We start from the raw sequence: 19,489 nt of genomic DNA on the forward strand, positions 1-19,489 counted from the left end.
TTTTGGGCGTTGGTCGCAGAGATGTTAAACTTCATGAGTTTTTATCATGACATGGTCGAACTGGCATGCGATCATGCGATACATCGCATCGATTAAGTCCAAAATCTCTGTAACAGAGGCGTGCGAAGGGGGGCCGCCCCCCCCCCAGAATTTGAAATAGTCTCATTTGCCCCCCCCCCCAGAAATTCTGGATGGTGTATAAACACCTTCTTTGATGCACGAATAACTTGTTAAATGCAACAATTTGAAAGTATTTTAACCTGTAACTGCATAAAATTGGGTAACTTGGTATAAAAATTGTAGGAAGATTAGCGCCACGGATACCTATAGAGATGCGCTCAAATAGAGTTATTTCAAAAATATTCCCCCTTCCGATGGGGGGGGGGGGGAGAGATAGCGAGTAGTGCGGGAAATGATCGATATTTATCCCCCCCCCCCCTCAAAAAAATAAAAATAATTTCAAAGATCCCGGAAATTCTCATACTAAACTTAATAAATTGAGAATGTCTGTCCTTGAAACTGGATAGTTTCAAAACTTTAATCGGCCGCCATTTTGAAATGATGTTAGACAGATTTGATCTTCCAGTATGCGCAATAAGCCCCTTTTATGCCAATTCTAACTATATGGACCGAAAAAACGATATTTGAAAATGCTGACCCCCCCCCCCCCCACCCCCCAGCACCGTGACTCATTTTTCTTCAATAAGAATTCTCCCTTACTGCAATGAACTATACGGAAATACACTGTACTAGGGTTTTTTTTTTAAATGTTAACCCCCTCCCACCCCCTCCAAAAAAAAACACGTGCACCAAAAAATAAAAATCCGCATCACCAAATAAGTGCTGAATAAGAACTAAAGAAAGCAAGCTGTGTTCAGATGCGTAAATTTTTTGCGCTCGGCTTGTTTTTTCTTCCTTACTAATGATTTATCGCCTTTAAAAGTGTTTTTTTTCCGATTCCTCGTGAAAAATAGTGCATATTCGTCGACCCGGATGGGCTTTTAAACAATTAAAACACCCCCGTTCGTCAGATAAAATTGAAAATGTTCATTGCGAGAATTTAAGTATCAGAGGATTTCCCGCTAAAAAAAATCCCCGCGATCTCAGTGTAGCCAACCTCATTAAAATATTACATCCATTGAATCTCTAAATTTTCACTTTATCTACGACTAAGGGCTTACTAAGATCGACTTTTATTAATCAGCTGAAGATTTTTGGCATAAACTTGTTGTTTCTTTGTAGAATTAAGTGATGAGCTGATGAGCTCGGCAAATCGTATGGTGCACATCTGATTTGGAAGGTTGGGAAAGCAAAAATAACAGTGGAGCCAAATTGGAGGTAGTGGCATGGACCAAATAAAAGAAGCTTTTATTTGGTCCATGGTAGTGGGCTACAGATAGATTTTGTAATTTCAACACAAATGGCATGTACTTACTGCGATTACAGTGAGACATGTCAGTAATAAAGTTAAATTTACATTAGTTATGTCTAAAGTTGACTTATTACCTCTCAAAGAGCTTTTACAGGAATTACCATATGGCAACAGCGAAACGAGAAAACATCAACATAACCTAAAACTCTCTGCGTTACTCGTAGCTTACTAAATACTAACTTCATGCTGGCTGGCCCGAAACTCAGTGTTTATAATTATCTGGGCATTACTTTTTTGTTGTGATAATTTAAAATCAATTTTTCAACTCTTCCTCGTTTATGGTCCTTATTTTATACCCACTTTGAAGGAAATCTAAGCTTCTTCATTCTTATGAAAGAATCGATAAGTGCACTTAGAAACTGCAACTAGTTTCGCAACGACAATTCGAAATTCTTCTGAAAAGACGGGCATTTCATGCAGTTTCTGATGGTAAGCAAGTATTCCTTTTAATCAAGTATCTCAAGTTCAACATGAACATAATAATAGGAATCTGATGTTTTGCACATTGTAAGTAGATACTCCCTCTGGCAGTAGTCGAAGTACCTATGCGCAGTGCAAAGACCATGATCCCCACTAGATGATACAGTGTTCTGATTCTGTAACTTATTGCAAGCCCTGGAATTGTACAGGCTATGGTGCAATGTGGCATACATCTTGATGCCACAATAGTCCTCAACAGAAATCCAAAAAGAATGCCTGTGGCTGCACCAACACATGCTCAAACGCTTTTTTGCAAGCTTGAAACTGCGTAATGGCTGGTACAACCTGCTTAGAAGTCCAACCTTAAGTTGACCATACATTGATTTTTAAGTTTAGATGGTAGTTATTTTTATAACAGTTAAAAATCAGTTGGCAGTAAACATAAAGTAGTACTCTAACCAGCCTGTGGCAGATTTCACCTAGATGAAAGAGACCTGAAATTTGTGATCATACCTGGTGCATGGTGCACACACTGTAGTGCATTTTCCAGATTACTATGGTGATCTTGAGCGTGATGTACAGATCTGTGGCACATCGCGCCATAGTCTGGTGATTTACCAATTTTGTCAAACGTTCAGCCTCAAATGATTATGAATATTGTGTGGAAAATGCCCATCTGCGAATTTTGGGTTCAATTATAGATTATCTGGAGTGAATTTCCTGAACCCTCACTCCCTAACTCTATCACCTCTACTGCTACGCTCATGCCCTACCCCTCCTCCATTCAATGAATCTCTCATTAAGTTCCTGAAAATGCTCAGTAGCCCAAATCGACGGTGTAAGTCCGCAATCACATATATTGTTTGCGGTGTCTGGAAATCTCCGGCTCTATGAAATTTTTTGAAAGGAGAACAAATGGACATCATTCCTTGAAGTTTATGCTGAATTTTCTTCCCACTGAGAAGAAAAATCTCGGCAGTTTTAAAGAATTGCCTTTGACTAGTGTTCTTTTTAAAAAATAAAGTATGACAGGAAGTCTGCGATGTCGCAAACCGAGTTATGTGATTGCCGACTCACACTGTCGAAATACTTCGAGTGTGATCGAGTAAATGTAGGTTTACATGAATCCAATTGTAGTAGATACAATGAGATTTTCCTGACAATAAATTACATGGTTTAAATATTGACTAAGTCACAGATAAGATCATAAAAAGCTGAAGGGATTGCTCCTAGAAGCTAAGGTTGGGCTCTCAATTTTCACTATGCTTACCAGTGGTACTTATCAGTCAATTGTCAAACATTAGGTTTCAATTATTTTAAGTAGAAAAATTCTGTGACGGGACTTTCATTTAGGAAAATGAATTGAATATTAAAAATAGAAACGCAAGAAAAAATTCAAATACAGAAATTTACCTATCATACTTAACAACAAATTTATTCTTTATTTAGCATGACTTAAAAATCCAGCAGTCACTTATTTTTGCCTCATGTATGCCCTCTATCTGTAGTTCTCAATGTTATGGATGTTTATTTTTTTGGTCACTCACTTCATTCTGTATCCAACATGCCAAGGTGTAAACATTTCAAACGATGGAAGCTATTTTGCAATTTCTTAAAATTATTTGTTCAATGAGGAAATAATCACTAATGCCTGTTTTTTTATTCTTTTTTTCTAGAACTTCTTTACGAAGTGCTTGGTTTGCTGGGATCCTCATGGAAAAATGAAAGCTACTAGCACTCTGTGATTCAACTGATTTTTCCGCATTAGATCAGTTATTAACAGAGATTTAGCAGCAAAATCACATCATCAAGTTCTTGAAAATCTACCTTAAAATTTATTGAAAGATTGACAGAAAAACAATGCACTGCATCATAAAAGTGCAATCTCCTGGAAGGCATTTGTTTCAAAGAAATAGCATGTAGGATTTTTTTTTATTATTATTACTTTCTTCCAAAAGTACAAAGACCAGAAATAACTTTGAATGAGCTTATTAACTTTCCTATGAATTGAAAGGGAAGAAATTGGAAGTGTTGGGAATCCTGTGAAGTGCGATTCTGAAAGTGTTTTTAAAATATAGGACGATTGGAATTGAAATATCTTACCTCTTCAGGAGAACTAGACACAGTGAATGTTGAGTTGCTGCAAACTGTTTTTTTCTTGCATGAAGTTTTTAGAAGAAATAGACCAGGCTGTTGAGTAGAAACTCCAAGGAATGGAAAATGTCGTTCAGAATTTTATGATGACTTTGAAAGAATCTAACTTTATGAAAAATCAGCAATTTAATTTGCGGGGGAATGAAACTCTAAATTTTTTGGTGCGGGGCTGTGAAACAATTTTATTTCATTCCTGCGGGGGATTGCAAAAATTTGGTTTCATTGCCCCGCACTAATTTTTTAGTTGGATTGCCCCGCGCAACAGCAACAGGCTGAGTTTCACGGGGCAATAAACTGCGGGGCATTGCTGTGATACCATATCTTAATTTTTTCAAAAACTGCATTTATGCGCCTTGTCCTCCAAGCTCCTCATTTGGAACAAGTCGGACAGTTTGTAAGTAAAAAACTGTTAAATGAGCAATTTAATTTTTTCGGTGGATATTCCCATGCATTTAAACTTAGGTACTTTTTACGGGTTGGTTCCGCAGCCTGTAACAATAATCACGCCGACGATTTGCAAGTTCAACTAACAATGTTTTTTTTCCAACGAAGTTTATCTCATAAAAAATTCAAAATTGAATTTTCATTTTTTTTGTTGGTTCATAAGCAGCCTCATTCATTCGCATAAGTTTCATAAGTTTTACGTGAAAATGCCACAATATCCCCCTTGAAATTTTCCGTCACTCGGCGGAGCTCTTATATATGCCGAGCGATACCTAATTTATTAACCAACTATTCCTATTTTTTCCCCCAAATTTTACGAGAATCGCTGAATTTTTTCCGTATGTAAGAAATCAACTTTCAAAAAAACCTCTAATCAGGCTGCAATGATGGTATAGTTCTTAGGGGTTCTATTCGGGAGAGTTTACCTCTAACTACTCTTACTCTATGCTGCAATCTCTTCTATCTCTGTGTAAAAGTAAAAGAAGAAAGTGAGGTTATGTTTACTTGATGTTTACAGTTTACTGGAACATCTGAAAGAGCTGCGTTGTCGAAGTCAACTGTTGAGAAGCGTTGGGCAATGGAATTACCCGATGCCCAACGCTCGGCGTTGTTCGACTTCCGTTGGGATTGCCCGATGTCCTGGACTGTTTACCAAACGGAAGTCAACAAGTCATCGGTCTCAGGAGGTAGTTGAGAGCGTTGAGCTAACCTCTTAATGATATTGTGCACGCGGTGTCACATTCAAAACACAACAATTTTTAGTCAACAGAGACGACCAACAACGCGTTTTCCAACGGGTAAGTCAACTGTCACGTGATATCCGTTAGCGTTGAGAAGCCCAACGCAAACGGAAAGTTGACTTCGACAACGCACCTCAAGATTCTAAAAAAGGTAGATCATTGTCTGACCTCTGACAATGCAGAATTGGTCTATTTGTCAGAAAACTTGCGCTCTAAGATGTGCTGATAGGTGAAAGGCTGGTAGGTACATGACTTACTTTAAGCCAGACTTGACAAACCTTCATACAAATGTACTTCTCCTTCGATGCTTGGACGGACTATCGACGTGCTTTTCCACAACATTGTCGAACATTAATTAATGGAGCCCATTAATTGTTTAAACAACAAGAGTTGTGGAAGAGCATGGTGACATCCTGGATGAACTAGGTAACTGATCAAGCTACAGTCAAGTCAAGCACATCATGAAATCTAATAGCTCAGAGAGAAAACTGGATTGTTTCATAGCCGCAAGAGAGATGCTGTGTTCTTCAGCTGCAAAATATTATTTTGCGTACATTGAAGTAGAGAAATTCCAACCGGAGAGAACTTAGGTATGATTAGACTTTCCACAGGGGGCAGACTTAGCAAGCAATCTGCATAGCTAGGGAACACGGCAGCCTTGTGATTTCGGAGCGGAGACGCCAAAACATAAAATTTAGAGAAAGAGTAACAACTGAAGTAACCACTTTTATTCTTCATCTGCCTTCATAAGGGTGCGGTCGTGTAGTAGAGGAAACTAACTGATGACAATCATTGCATCAAAACCATAAGCGCTAGTTAAAAGCAAGCAATGCGGTTACACTTTTTCACGAATCTAATCACATCACCAATACTACTTAAATTACAAGTCTCCCGATCCACGAGTATTAGGGGAAAAGTCTACGAGAAACTAATTGATCCTGTGATTCAATGCCTTTTTCCTTTTAATACATACATTTCTACCAATTTCACTTAATGGATTCTAACCTCTAACTCTAAATTTACGCTCATGCTCATGTTTCGAGAGCGATTATCAGATTATCTCACCACAACTCGCACTGCTCGCACAATCTCACAGACCCAGACCATCGACAGTGGCAGAGAGTATGGAAGGTTAGAGGCCCGACTCAATGCTAGGTAATTGAAACAGAAGCGCTCGCAGCGCGCTCGCTGGCGACGTACGAAACTATTATTTTCTATTGTTTTCCAGGGACTAGCGGCGGGTATGTTGCTGCCGGACCACCTTCACGTAGGCAATATTTTATACATCGTCCGTCCGCAACCCTCGCTTAGCCAATCAGCGCAGTGGTATGGGATTCCGCTCGCCGCGCACTCTCGCGCCAACGTACGCAACTGCTTGCTCACGGCTCCAACTTCTGTTTCAATTCTTCCCTATCCAGTCGGGCCTCTAACCTTCCATACTCTCTGGACAGTGGTAGAAAGTGAGAAACACCTATAAAGAAATCTCATGCTTAATTTTTGGTTTGGCAACATCGTAAAATTCGAGACAGCCTTACATCTCAAAACATCGACCGATCGATTTGGGCACATTGCCAAAGTTTCGATCTCTCGCTCGACCATGTTGGATTTTTGGAGGTAATGCCGTTGTAGGTAATGTCCTGCCCCCGTTCTTTCGTCAGTGTCATCTGTTTATGTTGTGATAAGGTTGTTATTATGGTGTAGTTTGCTGGAAAGACGAAGATTTTAAAGTTTTGTGCCCTTAAAGAGGAGAAAAGGTGCTAAAGCTAATGTGAAACACGGTAGGTAACAGCTCGTAAAGCATACATGTCCACATTTGTTTCAGCTCTTAAATACCCTCCAAGTGTTAATTCATGAAAACCTTGATATTTTTCTGATCATTGAGGTTGGGTTAGCCCCCACTACTTTACGAGTTATAAGCATCATATTTGTCTTAATTACCAAGACAAGTTTAAAATAAAGCTTATGTCCACTCGGTCCCATGTCCACTCGGTCCCGTGTCCACTTCGGTCCCGTGTCCACTCGGTCCCACAATGGGACAGAGTGGACAAAGTAGAACAGAGCTCATTATGTCCACCTTGTCCGTCTGATGGAAGCTTAATTCAAATGAACTCGTAAGTAATTAATAATCCTTAAAGGGGGCCTTGAGTTGAAATGGAGGTCATTTAGTGATAGATTTACATTAATTCTGTACTTAATTACACTGATAAATGTGTGATAATATCAGATTATTCTTTACCTAACATTTCTAACCCAACATTTGATCGAACCATCTGGGGAACCCTGATAAATAAGTGCCTCTCGGAAGTTTTGTTTCGATAATTGTTTGTTTGTGTGAAGTGAAGCATAATCTGAAAATATTTGAGTAAGTAAACTCTACACAAATCATCCTTTTTTAGAGAATTTTTATCAGTTAGAGGAAAATTTAGAAAATTGTAATAAGGAGACAATTAACGTCCCTGAGAACTTGATACATACATGATGGAGCTATTGTTACCCACACAATATACCCTCATACTCATTTGTTTGCAATATTAACTCCATTTGAGTTGAAGCAAATTTCACAAATCATCCCACAGTTTCATCGATAAGGACCCAACGCATGTTTCTAGTCTAATGTATCACTTGGACTCATCACTATTTGTCCGTAGTCCTGACACCCGATTTGTTCTCTTTTTTACCTAATTTCTTTGGTATGAAATGATAACATGCATTTTGTAGGAATGCTATTGCAATGACATGAATTAAAATATTCTTTCTCATTTGACTGTCACTGGTCAATCAATGAATCTGCTGGCAAGATGGGATGATGAGAGTATCACAGTTGAACATTCAAAGGTAACTTTATGCGAAGGATGTGTGAAACGTAAGATTTCAGAGCCTGCCACTGAGTTATGAAATTTTTTCTTGTTACAAAAAATGGAAAGTTCCCAGTTATTTAGCTCACTGTTAATGCATTCCAACAGGTCCTAAGATATCTTGGTTGCCTGAAATAGCAGAAAAGTCTACAGCTAGCATGATTTGCAGAAGCCAAGGACGTGATTTACCTATTTGAAATTTTGGAGATTCAACCTACATTTTCAAGAAGTAAGGAAAGCTGCCATATCTGCAGCTAAGCATTTACTGACACCTTTTCTGATAGAAGAATTGTGGTGGGCTACTCAAATTTTTAACAAGTAGGTACACAATTTTATTATATTACCCTTTCTTACACCTGAAACAAATTTTGACCTACTAAAGGTTTGATACAAACTCCACAGTTTTTTTCATTTGTGGACGTGTGACATGGATAGTTGATTCGGGCAAAAAAATTAAGGATGTGATTTTGACTGAAAATTCTCTGCAAGTCTTAAATAATAAGTTACGAGCAGTCTGGTTCACTTATTTTAAAAGAATCCTGACAAATTCATGTTCTACTTTGATTATAGAATAAGAGGTGAGCTGAATATTTTATTTATTAATAACCCCTCACATGAACCGATCTTGAGCCCACTGTAGCGTCATTTTAAGGAGATGGGTTGTTTTTACGAGTCAGGTAAAACAATCGGTTGAAGGATTTTGACAGAAAACTCTTTGTAGTGGAAACAGAATAAGTTACAAGTGGTTTGTTTAACTTTATGCTAGTGGACGTACAACTGCATCTTATTTTAGCAATTCTGTGCCCTAAGCATTGCAGATCAGATTTTTAAGTAGCTCCTATAGAAAAACTGGTTTTTTTTTAAAAAAGAATTTCAACTGCTTACCGTAAAGCGGCATGAGATTTACTAGCATTTTCAATTCCCAAATGTTTATAACTGCATTCCTAAATACTCAGATATTGCTGATAATAGATAATGCTGCTTGATTATGTCAAAAAAGGTGAGCTGAATGTTTCGTTTACCTAGTTTTATACTTTTTTATTTTTTAATTTGTGATTGATCACTAGGAAGCAAAATTTTTCAAAAAGATTCAACCTAAGAAGAGGGTAATGCGTTATCATAAGACATCTTACAATAATTAGGGCTTTTCCTTGTTTTTTTTTTAATTTTCTATAATTTTGAGACAAATATCAACAAAGAACAAAATTTTTGGTTTATTTTTCTCTCTTCACAACTAAGTGTCAGAATTACACCTAACAACTTTAATTAATACAAAAATATTGCCTAAAATTTTATATAGAACTTTGTTTGTCCGTAGGAAATTGTAATGGACGAAGCGAAGAAAAGAGAGCGGGACAGAGATAGGAAAAGAAAATACAGAGAAAAGCTTGTCCTCAATAATCCAGACAAAGTGCTACAAACAAAGCTAAAGAATAAGAAGTATTATCAAGCAAGATCTTCAAAAGGTCTGCTCAAAACTGTTAACAAAATGTCTGATGAGGAGAAATTCGCAAAACGTCAGATGTGGAAAAATCAAAAACAGAGACAAAGGCTAAGGAAATCACAGGAAGTCCATAAAATTCCAGTGGTAAATGATGATTCTGGTTTAAATGAATCGAATTCTGAATTTGAATCACTTGGTGCAGACCCTCTCTGTTCCGCAGTTGATGTTTGTGCAATAGTAGGTCCCAGCGAAATTGTATCTTGTTCGGCTCCTCCCCCACCCTCCTTGAACTCAAGTCCAAACACCACATGTAGGTCCATTGGTCCAACTCCTGTTTTTCAAAATTCTGTAAGGGAGTCCATAGCCCTCTCGGCAACAACATCGTGCCCATCAAATCTTGTAAATTCAAAAACCCCGTCTCGCCAGTTAATTCTTGGCAAGAAAATAGCCCGTAGAAATAGAGATAAGTTATTAGGTAGAATCAAAATTCTAGAGCAGCAAGTACATTTTTACAAAAGGTTAAGTCAGAAGTACAAAAAACGTTGGCAAAGGGCTGTCCGGAAAAGAGTCAGCCAAAATCAGTCAAATCAGTCCAGTCAAACCGACTCGCCTCAAAAAGTAGTCAGACAAATTATCTCTGCCGGGAAAGAAGAAGTTAAACGCCAACTTCTTTTCGGGCAAGCTCTGGAGAAGCAACTCAGAAAAAACAGTAGAGAGTGTAAGAATTTAGTCCAGAAGAGGAATTTCGCAAAGTCGATAGGCGGCATGGTCTGTAAAAAATACGGCATGGAGAAAGAGCTTCAGAGGAGAAAAATTTCGACGTATTACTTGCGCAAAAAATATGGAGGCAAAGTGATGTCAATAGGGTCAAAATTGAAACGTTCCAGTAAATTTGTAAAGTTAAAATCCACAGTTATGCATTTTTTTGAAGATGATGAAGTTTCTGTAATGACGCCTGGCAAGAAACAGTACATCACCAGACGTAAAGTTCAAAAACAGAGACGGTTCCTCAGGGATTCACTTAAGAATCTCCATAAAAAGTTTGTAGAGAAATATGATGTAAAAGTAGGATATGTAACATTTCTAAAATTAAAACCATTTTGGGTTGTCCCTCCAAAAGAAAGTGACCGCAACACATGTCGTTGTGCAAAACATGCCAATTTTGAATTAATTTTAAAGCCACTCATAAGGCAAAAATATCTTAGGAACGTCCGAAGTGTAAGCGAATTAGTAGCTAAGGTTTCTTGTAAAGCAGACAGTAAATTTTGTATGTTTGGCGAATGTAAAAAGTGCAATGTGAAAATTGTGCCTTCATCTGTGATAGATCAAACAATAATAAAAAGCTCTCATTTAATACCATATGATCAGTGGATCAAGAAAAAATTGAGCGAAGTAACATCGAATAGTGGAGTCAGTAAAATTACAGTGAAAGAGAAAAAGAGAGACACTGGAGAGAATTTGATCGAAATTATAAATGAGCGTTTACCACTTTTTCTGAAACATGTTTATACAGATTATCATCAAAAAGTTTTTTTCAAAGATATTGTTAAGCAAACAAGAGGTAATGAATGTGTCATAATAATAGATTGGTCCCAGAATTTTGCAACAAAGTACGATGAGGAGGTCCAAAGTCGGCATTTTGGTGCGTCACAGCAACAAGTTTCCCTGCACACTGGTGTTGTTTATTTAAAAGGAGGGGAAAAACAAATTTCCTTTTGCACTGTCTCAGATTGTTGCCGCCACGATGCACCTGCGATTTGGGCGCATTTAGGGCCAGTTCTTGACATGTTAAAAAAAGATTATGAGGCCATTGAAATCATTCATTTTTTTAGTGATGGTCCCACAACTCAGTACCGAAACAAGTACAATTTTTTTTTATTTCAAAAATGTTGTATCGAAAGAAATTTTTACCAGGCTACCTGGAATTTTTCTGAACCTGGCCACGGCAAGGGAGCAGCAGATGGAGTGGGAGGCACTGTGAAGAGGACGGCAGAATTTGCGGTTCACTGCCGAAAATTTGATGTGATTGATGCCAAAACTTTTGTTGAAGCAACCTCAAGCGTAAAAATACTAACTTTCATTATTCCTCAAAAAGACATCGAGGAAGTTGAAGCGTCCCTCCCAGCATCTCTTAAAACTGTTCCTGACACCATGTCACTGCGACAACTGACCTGGTGCAGGAACAAAGAAGATGAACTAGGTAGAAGAGCCTTGTCATGCAAAATTTGTATAGGCTCCTCACATTGTTCTCATTTCCCATCTGGCAACGGCGAACCCTTCATTCAGCCGCACTTCAGTGTTCCTCGTATCCTTTACTTACCATACTTGCTTTATCTATTTTCCTTTTTTTCTGTCTTTTCCATTTTTTCTTGCATTGGTTTGTAGGGAGGGGGGTAAAATACCTTCTTTTCATTTCAGCAAAGTTTTCTTAACATTTTTATAAACATAGATAGCCCCCTGGTCATCCTTGAAGAGCGCAATGAGATCAATGAGAAAGTTCACTCTGTCTCCTCCACCCCAGCCCCTAAGAGAACAACCAAAGGAAAGAAAAAACCGAAATCAAAAATCCGAACTGAAAACTCTGATATGCCCAATACTAATGAAGAACTTCAGCTTGCCCCTGCCTCCTCCAACCAAGCCCCCAAGAAAACAACCCAAAGGAAAAGAAAACCAAAATCCCAAATTGAGTAAAACCACCGAATAAAAATCTACATCTTGAAATAAGTAATACTCAATATCATCTTCAGTTACTCCATAGTAATGCATGCTCAGAGTTGATGAACCTTTTCATACGCCAGTTTCCTACTAAGGAACTAAGTACATAGAGATTTGTATAAAATCATACCTAGTGCTTTTTTTACAGGGAAATCAATGGAGGATGTATTGTTTGTAAAATAATGTTTAAAGTAGGTTACTTCCTGCTAAACTCAGTTCATGCATAATCATGTCAATAATAGTGTTGAAAAAAATAAAATTTTCAATTAATTCTTCCCATTTCAACAATTTTAAGTTTTATTTTATGAACTTAGCAGAGTCAAGTACTAAACACAGCTAATATTTACCTAATTCTTTATTTTTTCATTTTTCAAAATTTAGGAAAATTAATAAAATTCAATATTGTGACAAAACTCAATTATTGTCGTCAAGAAGGGCAAGCTGTATCGTTTTCACAACTATCATTATCCTTTTGAATTAATTTTTCCCAAGTTCAATAATGATTAATTAAATTCTCCAGATTTCTAGGATTATTAATGTCTCACTGCAAAAGTGACCAATGAACAATTGATTTCAGGACTAAACATGGCAATTCCGTATAAAATGAAAGTTTAAATAATTTAATTTAATATTTTTACAAGACAAATTTCCCTTCATCTCTCTCTTTTTCTGTGCTTCTCTTTATCTCCATCTATCTTTTTCTCCTCTTGGAATACCTTAAAAAATGGACATGTTGAATGATAATAAATCATTATTTTAATTGAATTACAATTTGCATTTATCTGAAACCTCATTTAATTAATTCTATATTTTTGGTTTCAGAAGATTTGGAGTGCAGATTCCTTCCAGTTAAAGGCGCTTCGTCGAAAGTGTTAACATCTCATGCTTATGTTGAAATTATCATGAAGTCCGGATGCCTTTTTTATTTTAGTTTGTAATATTTTATATACTGTCATAAACCATGTAAAAATCAAATGAAAATTAAATAATTTCAAAGTTTCATGTTCCCAAATTTCTTATGGTTTCATTTCTTTTTTTCTCCTCTGTAGTCTTTGCACTACATTTATTTCTTTCCCAATTCGTTCAAGACCAAGATACGATTTAACATAATTTAATGGACACAATTCAGAAAATCCTGAAATGCGGAGCTGAAATATTATTGCATTCAAAAGTCATACCAGGAGAGGAGGTGTCATCAGGGCTGCTGCAAGGAGAACTAAGAGAGCAAGCACGTTTCTCATTGGAATGCCTCCACCCACTAAAATTTGCCAGCTATTTTAAGGAGAAGGAAATCCTCTCTCCAAAATATTTTTTTATGAAGTAACAACTGTCCTAATACTAACTATAACTCCTTCCTAATTGAGACGAAAAAGGAAAAAAATTATAGTTGGTCGAAGCTTTTGTTTCCCTTATCTTATTTATTTATCTTGGTATTTAGGTTCATTTTTATTTCTTTCATTTTCTTTGGCATTATTCGCAATTGCTCACCAATTAGACAATGGATGGCTAATCAGTAAACTAACACAAACAGTTTTTTTTTATATTATTGGAATGAAATTTTATCCCTTGACAGGTAAATAGTTGCTGGACGTCAAATAAAACTGCAGGCATCGGCACGCAGCATTCTGAACTAGATTGTTAGGGTAAAGGTAAATCATGGAATCAGAGGCCTCACTCGGAATTCCTTCAGTTCGTTGAGTATGCAATTTCATCTCTTGAGAGTTAAAAAAGTTCCTTGAGGTAAAAGAAAACTTGTGACAGCTGCGCAGCGCACGCGGCACCCTCAGCTAGCCTGATTTCTGAGGGATGCAACACGGCTTGCGTTTGCTAGAGCGTAGCGATGTTTTCTTACAAAGATGTTACGAATGCGACAAAATCAGCAAAAGTTGGACAGTTTTCAAATATTTGCATCAAGCTACAAGACTGGAGTGGATTGCATTCCGAAAGCTGTGGCGTCCAAAGGAGACCAGGCTCTAAACTGTTGAAGCTAGGATTACTGGTTCCATTAAAAACTCCTTCATTTCGCGGGGTATGCTAAATGGTCTCCGGGGAATTGTAATTTTTGTTGCTTGAGGTAGAAAAAAACTTCAATTTTTTATCCACTTTATATTGCAAATTTCTCTAAACTTGGGCTTTCTTCCCTGTCGAGGAGGGTCAGTGCGCACTCAGACCGGAAGAAATAATGTCCCAAAGTAGCAAACTCCATCATGCGATTAATCAATTTTTCTCTTATTTTCTCTATTCCGCAAGATGTATAATGATTCAATTTAAAAAATCATGTTTTGGTATAGTGTTCAACAATGTTTCAATGAAAATTTAAGACAATTTTCAATGAGAGATGTTATATTTGATTTTTAAGACGAAAATCGGAGAAGTCAGACAAAATTAGAGCAAATTGATGGAAGTGATACACTTGACGGTCAAAATTCGGGTTTAAGCCCAACCATTGAGCTTGACGAGCTATATTTCCTGATTCCACACCTAATGATAGTCAAAATAAAGTTCGGTTTACCCAAAAATTCACAAAAAATTTTTGGGATGAAATGGGACCTGAAATTAGACCCTTATTTGAATTCACCCAGGTATAAAAAAAATCGGATTTAGAAAAAGAATTACAAACGAGAAAAGACGACAAAATTTCTCATTTCCTGAGCGTATAGTAATTTTTTGTTTCGTCGTCTTTCGTTGATATAAGAGACAGCACCTTTAAGTAGTCGAGTTAAGAGAGAAACCAAACACGCAATTTGGCCTGGAACGGAGCGGCGCAGAGAGCAATGATGACGAGGACTTGAGATGAAAAGGAGAAGACCTCGCTCGGCGCGGCGATCGGCATGTAACACACATTAGCGCCTACTAGACTGTACGAATACTTCACGCATTGCATCAAACACAGTGCGGTCATTGCGGTCAGCGTGAAACGGATAGCGCCTACAAGAATGCATGAATACTTCACGCATTGCGCCAAACACGGTGCGATCTGCGCGGCGCGGCACGGCGGCGGAAGTTAAAATCATTAACCACATTCATGTTTGTTCTTTCATAATTTGTTTGTTCATTTCTCATGAATGGAAGGCCTTGTCTACACAGATATAGGTTTACGAAACTTAACTTTTGCTAGTAGTGTTGTCAGGGCATTCCCAAAAAATGTGTTCAACACGAGTAAACGCGTCTTATGCACCCCAGCCCCGCTGGCACGTTCACTTGATGGTTTTTATTGTTGTTTCAGTACGAATGAGAAGGAGGCGGCAAAATACAGGCGGCCCATGGGCGGCAAGCAGGTAAATCGGGCCCTGACTACCTAGAATACATATACTTAACATTAAATGTTAAAAGCTGAATTTCACAATGAGTTTCAAGAAAACGATGTCTCATGAAGAAACAAAACTTTAAACCTCTTCAAAAAGAATATGAAACAGTGCTTACTGTGTACGTTATTTCTGAAGAACCCTTGTAAGAAAAGGTATACAACCTCGACGGATGTCCAATGTCCGTATTGCGTTCAAAAAATTGAAGGCGTTTTGACTTCCTACGCACAATACCTGTAGTTGATTCGATCGACAAACGCGTTGGTCGGCGGTGACGGGGACTTGATGCAACTATTTAAGCTTGTTGGATGTCCGTATCGGACCGACTGAAGTGCGAAACCACGTATCTCCATTGCGGCGTTTCAAAATTTCCGTTCTTAATTCATCTCTTCCATGAGAAACAATGCAAATTTACGACTTTAGATTTTGAACCAAATCTTCCGCTATCGAATATGGAAAATCATGGAGAATTTAAGTTTCATGTTGACCAGCTTCTCGAAAGAAAAATAAAATTTCTAAGGAAGTCTGCAACGTCGCAAATGGAGAAACGTCGTCTCTCATTTTGCCCGAAAATATGTATGCATAAAATTGAAGGCATTATGACTGGCCCCTCTCAACTCATATTCGTCTGTAGCGATAAACAATGGGACGCGCTTGCTACGGCGCCTTGATACAACTATACAACCTCGACGGATGTCCGTATTGCGTTCGAAAAATTGAAGGCGTTTTGACTTCCTACGCATAATGCCTGTAGTTGATTCGATCGACAAACGCGTTGGTCGGCAGTGACGGGGAATTGATGCAACTATTTAAGCTTGTTGGATGTCCGTATCGGTCCGACTGAAGTGCGAAACCACGAATCTCCATTGCGGCGTTTCAAAATGTCCGTTCCTAATTCTTCTCCTCCATGAGAAACAATCCAAATTTACGACTTCAGATTTTGAACCAAATCTTCCACTATGGAATACGAAAAATCATGGAGAATTTAAGTTTCATGTTGACCAGCTTCTCGAAAGAAAAATAAAAAGAGCCTTATGCAAAAACGGCCAAATCCCCCGTAGCTCCGATTGCTTCCATTTGTTAGTATGCTATTTTACCATAACAAAGGGCCCCGTTTCTGATAATTTTAAGTCCAAAAAAAATTTTCCCGCGCTTTGGCGGCGTTGCCAAGTTGCAACCTTAAAAATTCGATAACTTTTGAACCAATTGAGTTATTGATCTGCGGTTTGCGCTAAAATTCTTTAAAAATTATGAACTTTTGTTTCATGTATGGTTTTTGGATAGAACGTAACATTAAACTTATGATTCACCTCTTTTTTTGGATTTTTGATCCGTCGAATTTTACGTGTTCGTAAATACCCAAAAAAAGCCATTTTTTGATTTTAAAAAAAATATGTCCAATCGATTTCTCGTCTGATTCCGCATCTATCGATATGTCATATTTGGCGGGGAAACGATTGGTATAGAAGTTATGACCATTTTTATACGCGGGTTTCGACGCGCCGTACCCATTACGCACCGTTACAGCCGTCCTGGGCTCCTCGCCGCGTCGCTTATAGCGACTGGCTCATCGACTTTACTCAACTTTTTAGTTTTAACTGACTTACTCAAGAGATAATTTGTAATAATAAAGTTTTTGTGCCCAGTGATTTGTTGTTCTAACCCATAGTTAATAGCCAGTTCTAAGTGTCAGAGACCATCCAGGCAAACGAATAATGTAGAATAAGTAGAAAACGACTGAGATAAGTGACTGTTCGAAGCTGTGACGGAAAGAGAACTGATATTTGGGCTACATTTTGCAATAAGGAACTAGAATTATCGGCTCATTTAAGAAACAACGTATGTGCCATTAGTTTCTTTATGCAAATAAGTGCTTTTACGGATAGGTCAGAAATTATGGTACCTCATGCCAGAATGACGTTTATTTAGCGAGGGGTATTAGAAGCATACCTGCGGGGTTATTAGGAAGTATTAATTACCTTGGGATCGATTAGAAATCTGGGATTAGATAGACAAAAGTTAGTTCGCAGTGCAGATAGTGCAAATAATGTCGTCAGGAATAGACCTCTATTTCGAAAAAATGATAATGTAATTACATAAATCTATTCTTGAACGAAACTTATAGTCTCTGTGAGGCTCTTTAAAATGATAGATATCGATGAAGATTATTAGCGTAACTTGAAATGGATATTTATACGTATTAATTGAGAACGACAATATTCAAAAGTAGGGAAAACGTAACATTACAATCTTCCTTTTCATCGCAACGGAATCAGTGGCGTGGCATGAATTGCGATATATCGATTGTTATGCCATTTAAACCTACGTAAAAGGATCGATAAACAGGGTGTTCGCAGCGAAAACCTTAATAATCGATTCTTTACCATAGGTTTAGATGGCATAACAATCGATAAATCGCAATTCACGCCACGCCACTGTGAGGTTCGGTATACTCCGTTTTCCGCGAGAGAGGAGGATTTTGTATGATACCACTATTTTAACGCCAGTGCGCGCGGCTGGTATCGCGCTCAAATTGAAGGCGCACAATCGTGAGAAGAGAACAAAAGTGAGGGCGGATACAGCTTTAAAGTGAAGTATTCAGCTGCCGCTTCTTGTTTTCTGCGTTTAATTGTGTGATTCAAAGACCCTTTTGATCAAACAATGACTTGTTTGCGAATGAAGTGCAATCAGTGTTCGAAACTCACTTTTGAGTTTCAGGAGCCATGTCGCGCATCAAGCCCGATTTTTAGGCGCCATAGAAGATTTTTTAGGGGCCAAATTGACTTTTTGCCTATACTTTACGCATATTTATTTAGTTAGACGCAAGATGTTATCGTAACAGAACTAGTAAGTAAAAGCACTAAGAATGAAATTGTGAAGAATAGAAGTAGACTTTTTTTTTTTTAATTCAAATAGATTTGTTTTCTTTCTTTATGTGACTTCTTATGAAAATCAAGATTTTTCGGGAGCAATTTTTAGGGGCCACGTTGGCGCAGTACCTTTATTTTTTAGGTACCATGGCCGATTTTTTAGGCGCATTTGGCGCGTTGGCGCCTGTGAGTTTCGAACACTGAGTGCAATATTAGTATTTTAAAAAAAAAACGAATGAAAGAAGATGCGGTAATATTTTTAATTGCAATACATAAGATCTAAATAACGATTTTGTCTCTCAAGTCACCGATTCTTCTTCCTGAGATAACAACGGAAATTTTCGAGTTCAGGTAAAGTGATCGATAATTAAAGTGACAGTATGGGAACACACTCTCAAAGGCGCAAGTGAAACTATTTATAAAAGTCCCGAGAGGTTTTCTTCATAGAGAAGAATGCCTCTGCAAGTTATAAGTATATCGGATTATAGCCGATGTCTCATATTATCCAATCATCACTTTTGCACTTAAAGACTAATGGAAGCCTTTCATTTACCCATCATTCAGAACTACTCAATACTCTTGATACGCACGTTATTTGATTAGGAACGGTTGTTGGAATAATTAATTTTAGCACAACTCTTACTCGGAAATGGATAAACCACGATATTTTAATACGCTAGTATAGACAAAAACTATTTGTCTTTAAGCGTTGTATACCTCTGTACTAAAACGAAAATAAATTAAAAACAATTCAACAACAACAACAAAATGATGTTCTGGGACTTTTTCAGAGCATCCGCGGAAAAAAAGCTTGTATGCGGTGACAAAATTCTAGAAGGTCAATTGGACTGCATTCTGCAATTAGGAACTACAATTTCTGGCTCTGTTCAGGAACAACGAATGTGCCATTAGTTTCCCTATGCACAAAAGGTTTTACAAATGAGACAAATATTGTAGTTCCGAATTGTAAAATGAAGTCCAATTGGAATTACCTAACCTTTTTTGCAAGTCACACCTCCCAGTTTAGAGCAAAAACTGTTGCAAGTTGCTTCTTATTTCAGTGCACGCATGGTGATTCCATGACAATTTTGAAAACTACGTTGTTTTGAA

The 19,489-nt window shown here is 37.7% G+C and overlaps 2 protein-coding genes across 6 annotated transcripts; both read left to right on the top strand.

The window, feature by feature from the left end:
- Positions 1–1,134: 1,134 nt before the first annotated feature.
- Positions 1,135–13,216, top strand: LOC109042554 (uncharacterized). 5 transcript variants are annotated; one of them, XR_011899150.1, is made up of 5 exons: positions 1,135–1,861; positions 3,529–6,968; positions 8,154–8,363; positions 9,364–9,633; positions 13,030–13,216. XR_011899150.1 is itself a non-coding variant. In XM_072296129.1 (4 exons), exons 3-4 carry the CDS (start codon positions 9,373–9,375, stop codon positions 13,078–13,080), a joined length of 315 nt encoding a protein of 104 aa, XP_072152230.1. In that variant the 5' UTR covers positions 6,762–6,968; positions 8,154–8,363; positions 9,364–9,372; the 3' UTR covers positions 13,081–13,216. The 5 variants fall into 5 exon arrangements, 3 of the variants coding, with proteins under 3 accessions (XP_072152230.1, XP_072152232.1, XP_072152231.1); XR_011899149.1 differs by lacking the exon at positions 9,364–9,633 and having other exon boundaries at positions 1,138–1,861; positions 13,027–13,216; XM_072296129.1 differs by lacking the exon at positions 1,135–1,861 and having other exon boundaries at positions 6,762–6,968; positions 13,027–13,216.
- LOC140223862 (uncharacterized) lies at positions 9,641–13,017 on the top strand. The gene is made up of 2 exons (XM_072296128.1): positions 9,641–11,794; positions 11,939–13,017. Exons 1-2 carry the CDS (start codon positions 10,255–10,257, stop codon positions 12,178–12,180), a joined length of 1,782 nt encoding a protein of 593 aa, XP_072152229.1. The 5' UTR covers positions 9,641–10,254; the 3' UTR covers positions 12,181–13,017.
- Positions 13,217–19,489: the final 6,273 nt, after the last annotated feature.

Source organism: Bemisia tabaci, chromosome 2 (assembly GCF_918797505.1).
Source record: "Bemisia tabaci chromosome 2, PGI_BMITA_v3".
NCBI lineage: Eukaryota > Metazoa > Arthropoda > Insecta > Hemiptera > Aleyrodidae > Bemisia > Bemisia tabaci.